The 8,138-nt window shown below is 40.2% G+C and overlaps 1 protein-coding gene across 2 annotated transcripts; it reads left to right on the forward strand.

Annotated features, from left to right (window-relative positions):
* The first annotated feature begins 255 nt into the window (after window positions 1-255).
* COQ3 (coenzyme Q3, methyltransferase) lies at window positions 256-7,681 on the forward strand. Of its 2 annotated transcripts, XM_033512864.1 has the most exons (7): window positions 256-318; window positions 868-991; window positions 1,354-1,506; window positions 1,668-1,767; window positions 3,235-3,477; window positions 4,701-4,860; window positions 6,294-7,681. In XM_033512864.1, the coding sequence occupies exons 2-7, from the start codon at window positions 894-896 to the stop codon at window positions 6,509-6,511; spliced, it is 972 nt and encodes a 323-aa protein (XP_033368755.1). In that variant the 5' UTR covers window positions 256-318; window positions 868-893; the 3' UTR covers window positions 6,512-7,681. The 2 variants fall into 2 exon arrangements, with proteins under 2 accessions (XP_033368755.1, XP_033368754.1); XM_033512863.1 differs by having other exon boundaries at window positions 290-991.
* Window positions 7,682-8,138: the final 457 nt, after the last annotated feature.

Here is an 8,138-nt window from a genome sequence, read left to right on the forward strand (position 1 = left end):
CGGGCGCTGGGTGGGCACGGGACAGCGGGCGGGAGGGCCCCGGCGCGGCAGGCGGCAGAAACGCCGTAACGGGGCTTGGCCTCGCCGGCTCCCTCACAGCCGGGCCCCGCAAACCTTCCGCCGCCGGCGGCCCCGGGCGTGTGTCCGGCAGCTGCCGGCCGCATCTCACGGCACCCCCGGCCTGCTTAGCGCCAGCCCAGCGGCGGCCCGTCGGGAAGGTGGTGTTCTCCTGCCGCCTCCTTTACAGTCCAGAGGTGTCTGGATCGCTCCATCGCTCGCTGCGGCCTAAGATCATCTTCGCAGGGGGGTTTATTCTGGGTGCAGTGAGACATTGCTGTGATTCGGGGGCTATTGGTGACCAGGCAGCAGCTGGATGTGAGCGAGTGTTCGCCGGGCTAGGGAGAGCCCTGCTTCGGCTAAGTAGGAGTGGAGAACAGTTGCGGGATATTGTCCCTGTGCACCGTTCGTGGGGGTTTTTTGCTTAGGTTTCCTTACAGTGCAAAATGAGTGTGCAGCTGTGTCTGTCTCATTATAACACATAATAAACCCAGCGCCGCTGAGTGGGTGTGTGTGTGCAGCTCACGGTCAGAGTAAATATTATGGGGAAATTCACACTAACTGAAACATTTCAGTTGCATTGTTCAGTGTCTGAACATGGCATAGTACATCCATTTGATGAGTACAGGGGTGGTGAACTAGCATACATTCTTTTATTTAATCCCCAACTCCCTAAGTACGATAGTGAGCAAATGTGCAAAGATTTGAATGGTTACTATTCTGCTAGAGCAGCACTCTTACAGCTACGTGTTTTCCTCTGACTTCTTGTAAAGCTGATGTTTTCTATTTGGTTGTCTTTTATTTATGCAGATGACCATGTTGATCTATCTCTTCAGATGGGTCTGAGATGTATCCCTCAATATTACAACAGGAAAAGACAACTGAAATCCAGTAGTACCTTGCCTGTCTCTCTGACTGAAATGAAAAGCAACATGTAAGTATTGTATCTAAATAACCCTGTGTGATAAGGGCTACCCTTTACTGTAACAATTTAATTTGACTTCATGACATGTCATGTGGAGCCGTTTATATATCTCGTTTCAATGTTTGATGTGGCCTGTTTTTGTTTTACTAATTGCCAACTGAAAAATTGCTGGCATGCAGCCATCAGTTTGGGAAGATATGTTAGCTATTCAGTGTATAATATCTGTATGTTACTAAACAAGTGTAACTGGAATCTCTGAAGAAACATGAGTTTTATCTTTTTGCATTTTCTGATGCAGTATTTGTTTTTCCATATTTAACCTGCATGAAATACAAGTATTGGTTTAATGACATTCAGCTTTCATTATTTAGGTTCACTGTGAAAAGACCTTTTAGCACTTCACACTCATCAGTGGATTCAAAGGAAATGAAAAAATTCCAGCTCCTTGCACATAAGTGGTGGGATGAAGAAGGAGAATATGCAGCCCTTCATTCTATGAATGACATTAGAGTGCCATTTATTAGGTATGGTTTTGAAGACAGATTTTTTTATTTAATAGGCTATTTCTGCTTGACCTCAGAAAATATTGTAAAAAAAGCCAATTACCAGTACTTAAGATAACTACATATTGCATCTACTGAATCACCTTGTGGGTTCGACCTTAATCACATCCCTTTTCTTTCAGAGATACTCTGTTGAGCATGAGTAGTAATTATCATCTGGGAAATCCACTTTCTGGAATCAAGATTCTTGACGTGGGCTGCGGTGGAGGACTGCTGAGTGAGGTAAGGAACAGTGTGCTGTGCGTTTTCTTGTTAAAAGGCATGCAAGGTATTTGAATTGTTGTAGTAATTACACTGCTTAATTTCTAATCCTCCAAGGAGGACATTTTCTCTTCTGTGATATGTTAGTTCTGAGTAGAGTGCAGTGCACTCTTACAAAAAAACCCAGAGAGTATTCGGATAGCATAGTGGTGGTGATTTACAGAGAATGAGGGAATTGGTAATGAGAAATCCTAAAATTCTGAGATTCTAAATCAGGAGAATCACGATATTCTCACTACCAAAGAAGTAACTTTTGTTGTAAATTTGTTCTTACACATTAATTTATTTGAATTGCTTATCATCAGTGTTTTACATTGCATTTATTTGAATTGCTTATCATCAGTGTTTTACATGGGGGTGGGGATTCTCACCTTTGATCTTATGGGAAATGCATGGAATAACATCAAGCAAATAAATCTTGTGTCAGTAGTGATTGCAGTGGTACAGGGGCTGATGTAACATGGCCTCCAGAGAAGTCTGCACAAACTTGCGACTGATAAGTTACTGTTTGTGGTGGAACACTGTTCTCTCAGGCTCTGAACAGTGCCATGTCCCATCAATAGACTAGGGATGGTTTGTGAATTTAGGGTTACAGATCTGGCTGACTTACTCTGGGAACTTCATCAGCATCTGAAGTGAGGTGTTAAAAACAGACCTGAATCTCTCCTGTGTTTTCTTTCTTCTTTTTTTCTCTTCTGAGCAAAATCTTGTAGTCTTGTGAGAGGGGTCTCTCCAACAAAACTGGTGTGCTGCATCACCTTCTCAGGCTGAACAACTGGTGAATTTCAGGTTGGAATATCATACATGTGGTCATGTTTTGCAGCCTGTTTCAGTTTCAGAAGAGGTGATGACTAAGGTGTTAACCTTGGAGTAAGAAGACACCGGAGAAACCTGAGTGACAGCCAAGGCTGATGCTATCCTAGTAGGCATCAGTGTTTAGTTCTCAGCAGTGAGAAAGTCACAGAGATAATCATGTATTAAGTAACCATTAAAAAGATATGAGGATTTACCATTACAGGTGGATGTTGAAGAAAGTAATGACAGTAATTAAATATCGCATTGTTTTCTGCCCTTTAATTACTGTATTGATTTTCCTCCTTTGTTTTTTCTCTGTCAGAGTGTAGGGTAAAGAAATCTTTATTTGGTGTAACAAAATGGATTGAAAACAAATTATTCTAGAAGACGATTTAGATGTGTGTATAATCCAGTATATAGTTTCCTAAGAAAATTTACACCACCTTTCCCAAATGTAAGGGTATTTTTGCTTTAATAAACATTTAAAATAAAACTGGTGGATCAGAACTCATCATTTACTGTGGTTTGTCTTGCGTTGATGCTTTCTGCATCTTGTCTGTACATTGCAAAGTTTCAGGAACCTTTTAGTAAATTGTTTTCATGCAGAGAATAAATGACACTCTTTTTTATTAGCCTTTAGGTAGACTGGGAGCTTCAGTTACTGGAATTGATCCTGTGGAGGACAACATTAGAACAGCAGATCAGCACAAGTCATTTGATCCAGTCCTGGCCAAGAGAATACAGTACAAGTCGAGTTCACTGGAGGAGATTGTGGAAGAGTCTATGGAAACCTTTGATGTAATTGTAGCTTCCGAAGTAGTGGAGCATGTGGCTGACCTTGAAATGTTTATCAAGTGTTGCTCTCAGGTGTTAAAGGTAAGAGAGTTTTTGCTTTCATTATTGGGATTATTTATGCTCTTTTAATATTGTGGCTTTTTAAAAGGAATGTGAAAACACATTCACATTATAATGCACACATTTCTCCACTAAGTCAGAAGCATGTTCTAGAGGTGCCTTCCATTCTTCTCCATGATGCAGATACATCTTCCCAAATTCAGTAACCACAGTTAGGGTAAATTTATTTTCCCAATTCAGCCTCAGAAAAGTGTTAAGGCATTACCTAGCATTGCAGGTTTGCATTGCATCATGACCTTAAGAAATCTGGGTGCATCTGATTTCACTCAGGTGAGAGAAAACGTGGCAGTGCTGCTGTTGATGGATAGCTGTGGCTCAGACTGCATGGGAACTCTGTAATGATGTTTCTGACACAAGATTTTATTCCAGTACTAGCAACACATCAGATAAGATCCTGGATTGCTTTTAAAGGTTCCTAGTTAAGCTTTGGAGATAATCAGGTTGTTACTCATCTTGATACTAGTTCATTTGCAAAGAAGGGTGCTAGCTCAGCACAGAAGTGGAAGCTTTTCTTTAACCTTTTTCTGGTCATCAGAATATAAATTATTTCAATGGAATGCATCACTAATTTTTAGCCTACTAGGAACAAAGAAATTATCCCTTATTTCTGAGGACTTAGAATTTGTTTCTGGCTTTGTTTCTTTGCTCATGTAATTATTAAAACAAGCATGGCATGGCAATCAGCAGTCTCAAAAAGGAAGGAAGCATTTCACATTTTACTTTGGTTTCAATTAAAAAAGTGGTTTGTGGTTTTATTTTGATTTTTTGCTTCATTGTTTTATTGGAGTTTTTTGTGGGTTGTTGTTGTTGTTGTTATTGGGTGTTTTTTTTTTTTTTTTAACAATAGATATTGTATATGCTTTAATACCTTTTATTTATCCATGTCCTGGGCAGGAAGTATTATAAGTGATTTTTCTAGGTGTTCTTTGGGCTAGGAGATAGTTTTTAGGCCACCCAAGACCTGATTATTTTGATTCTTTGAAGATTCCTGAGACATACTGTTAGAACATTATATTCTGTCTTGTATTAAAATGTTATAAATATCTATCCTGGGATGAAATTACTTCTTACTCTTGCATTGTGTAGACTTTGATGTAGACAAATTATTTGTCTTAATGTGATTAAATTTACAATTTAAAAAATTGAAATACTCTTCTAATTGAACATTTTAATATTTTAATTAGCCTGAAGGTTCTTTATTCATTACGACAATCAATAAAACACAATTGTCCTATGTCCTGGGAATTGTGGTTGCAGAAAAAATAATGGGGATTGTACCAGAAGGAACACATGAATGGGAGAAATTTGTTCCCCCTGAAGAACTGGAGTGCCTCCTGGAATCAAGTAAGTTTCAGGCCAGATGGTGGGAATGCAGAGAGATATCCAAATGGTCCCAGTAGAAATGGCAAAGGGATAAGTTAGGTGGGGTGAGTGCCAGCAACAATACACAGCTTTTCCTGCTTGAGTTAACAGTTGTATATTAAGAGTATCATCCCTGGTTTAAAGACACTGCTGCTTACTGGATTTTGCATAAAATAAATTAAATGGAATCCTAAGAATGCAGTGATTACTTGTTGAAAATCACTGTTGCAGCTGCCCTCAGTTGAATAGCCTAAATAAAAAATTCCAATGCTTTCCATTGTGTTCTGGTGACAGAATGTATGCTCTGAAGTGGTTCATAAGCTCTAGGTCAGGTTTGGGGAAATAACTGTGTTGACACTCTGGGGCTGCACTGCTGCCACTGCATTGTTTCTCGCCTTCCCTTTGGGAGGAGGTGTTTTTATTTTTGGTTTGCTGCTCCATGTTCTCTATTCATATGTTACTAAAAGATTTCTTCCAAAATGTGAAGATAAAACTTACCACAAATTCATTAGTCAGTTCTTGAGAAACACTGTGATACTGATTTTAATTATTTCTAATTAAATTATCCTGGTCTGATTGCTTTTAAAACAGACAAAGCACTGAGCTGGGAAAATTTCTACCCATTGCCCTCCTTCACAACAGATATTTTAAAACCCTCTCACCAAATATTTTACTTTGCTCTGGTTCACTGCAAAGAAGGTGAAGTATGAGTAGAGCTATTTACTTGGCAAGGTCTTTTCCTGGCACTTTGCAGTGATGCCATAAGGAATATGACTAATACTGGTTCACATACTGGTGGTTCTTCTAGTTCTTCCTTTGAAAGAAGCAGGTGCAGTGGTGTGATTTATTTTGATAGGCTGTTTGTTTTCTGCCTTCCATCCTGTATCCTGCTGGGATACAGCAGATCCATGCAGTGAACTGAGTGCTGCTCAGCCAGGAGTGATAAATCACTCTTTATTTGCACTGAGTCCTTGATGGCATTTGTGTGCCTTTTTCTTACATTTTTCCATTCCGAAAGGGAATCTGAAGAACCCTTGCAAAGATGTGCTCAGATTTTGATTTTGGAGTGTGTGATATCAGTCTGAAGCATGTCACCACCTACAGAAAGTGTTACCAGCCAGCCAGATGAGGAGGTGTGAGGCTGGGGTTTTTAACAGAGCCCTGTAGCTGCTGGTGGTGCATGGCCTTGGCACAGAGCTGTTGCAGCCTCTGCCAGGAGCAGGACCTGCTGTCACCAGCAATGCCAGTGGCACTGCATGTGGGAGTGTCTGACAAAGGCCAGCTTCCTCCCCAGCCCAGAGGAAGACGCATGTTTCTGTTTTAGAACAGACTTGCAGTTCTAAAGAGCTTGATGTTACAGTGATGAACAGTATTTAAGAATATTGGTTGCTTTATATGGCTTCTTTCTTTCCTAGATGGCTTTTCAGTCAAGACGGTGAATGGGATGTTGTATAATCCGCTCTCGGGCTCCTGGAGCTGGGTGGAGAGCACGAGCCTGAACTACGCAGTACACGCAGTCAAGTCTGGGGCTTGGGCACAGTCACACACCGCAGACAGCCCGCCACAGACAGACATTCAACAGCACTCAGCCACAGCTGGCACAGCTGGCACTGTCCCAGACAGCACTGTCTGACATGTGTGGTGATAGACTGTCACCAGAACAGAAAATGAGCTTTTACTCAGATGGACACAATAAAACCTTTGCTAACAACAAGCTTCCTGTTTACATCAATAATACTTGTGCTATTTTTGGCCAAATATTTAGGGCAGTCTCAAATCAAGTGCCTGCTGTCTCAGGAATCTTAATATTGAAATGAGCAACACTTTTAAAAAATAAGTATTTTCATGAGAAATTTTGTTTCAAATTGTTGCACAGGGAAATGCAAATTATTCTTTTGGTAGCTTGGAGGAAGCTTTATTATGTGGTGGTGTTTTCAGTCCTGCTGGGACTCAGATCTCCACAGAATAATGGTGTAGATATAGAGTGGGTTACAAACCACAGTGCTGTACAATAAGTAAAATGACCTAAGTATTTAAGATATGCAACTTGGTAAAAATATATGAAACACTTAAGATCTACGCTTTTATCTGTAATAGACCTTTCTCCCTGAGGAGAGGAAACAAAATAGTGAACCTTTACTGTGGAGTCCTGCCGTTTCTGCAGGTGAGATGAGGTAACTGTGAAATGGAAGAAGAGTCTCTGAGACCAGACTGCCTCAGCTGTCAAAGCCCATTCACCATAAAGATATTTGTATCTGTGCCTATTACTCAACTTCCTCCCTCTGCCTAAATAAAGAGAAACTGAAGGTAAAATCTTACCAAGCAACCAGAGCTCCATAGAAGAATGACACATTACCTGTCTGTCCTATAACTGAGGTGCCATACCTATTTATTCTTAATGTTCTAGAGCCCAGATAAGGAAAAGTAATTTATAGTGACTTTCTAAATAAAGTGTCGTGTGTGTCTATGATTGCATCTCTTTTCTTCTTTCTCCTTTTTCTTTCTGCTTGTACACAGCTAGAAAGGTGTCTTGTTTTTGTTTCCAAGGATGAAAGCAAAACTTGTCTTTTTTTTTCCCCTTCTTATTTTTCTCCCTGTTTTAGTTGCTTGTGCATTTCTCCTACTTGTACAGGTATGGTGGGCTAAATTAGTTTTTTACACATTCGCATTCTTTCTCCTTTGTTGTATCTGCATGTTGCCTTCAGATCCAAGTTTCCTGATGGATTTGATGATGCCTAGAAGGATATAGTTAATTTATAATGGAAATAATAGTAAATCATAGCTAATAAAGATTAAAAAGTAGCATCTGGTGTGATTGCTTCCATGACAATAAGTTCTGCTTCATAACATTTCTGTGGACTATAGCTTGGCTTTCTGAAGAAAATTCATCATAATGTTACGAGTTTAGTGATGGAGAAGCCACCACACCAGTAAATAAATTGTTCCAAAGGCTCATCAGTGGAAGCAGTTTAACCTTAGAACCTCACCAGTGATGTCTTAACATCCTCATTTTTACCCTTAAGTACCTCTATCAGCTGCAGTTTTGAGTTGTCACCTCTTAATTTTCTCTTAGATAAGTGGTCTGAGATGGCAGCTATTACATGTGAGTTTCCAAGTTCACATGAAGTCATGTGGTCAACATGGTTTCTGGAGCATGGCAGTGGAACTGGCTACAACATTTCATTAAGGGTTTCACTAATGCTGTCCATAGGAGGAATACATCATTCCCTGTCTGTCTTTATTCTTCAGAGGAGTCTCTG

This window comes from Parus major, chromosome 3 (genome assembly GCF_001522545.3).
Source record: "Parus major isolate Abel chromosome 3, Parus_major1.1, whole genome shotgun sequence".
Taxonomy (NCBI): domain Eukaryota; kingdom Metazoa; phylum Chordata; class Aves; order Passeriformes; family Paridae; genus Parus; species Parus major.

What these genes read in the sequence shown, in the direction of transcription:
- COQ3 (XM_033512863.1), top strand. Translation starts at nt 834, where the DNA reads ATGTTTTCTATTTGGTTGTCTTTTATTTATGCAGATGACCATGTTGAT. An exon ending in ACTGAAATGAAAAGCAACAT is followed by an intron (nt 992 to 1,353) that starts GTAAGTATTGTA and finishes TTCATTATTTAG; the next exon opens with GTTCACTGTGAAAAGACCTT. An exon ending in GTTGCTCTCAGGTGTTAAAG is followed by an intron (nt 3,478 to 4,700) that starts GTAAGAGAGTTT and finishes TATTTTAATTAG; the next exon opens with CCTGAAGGTTCTTTATTCAT.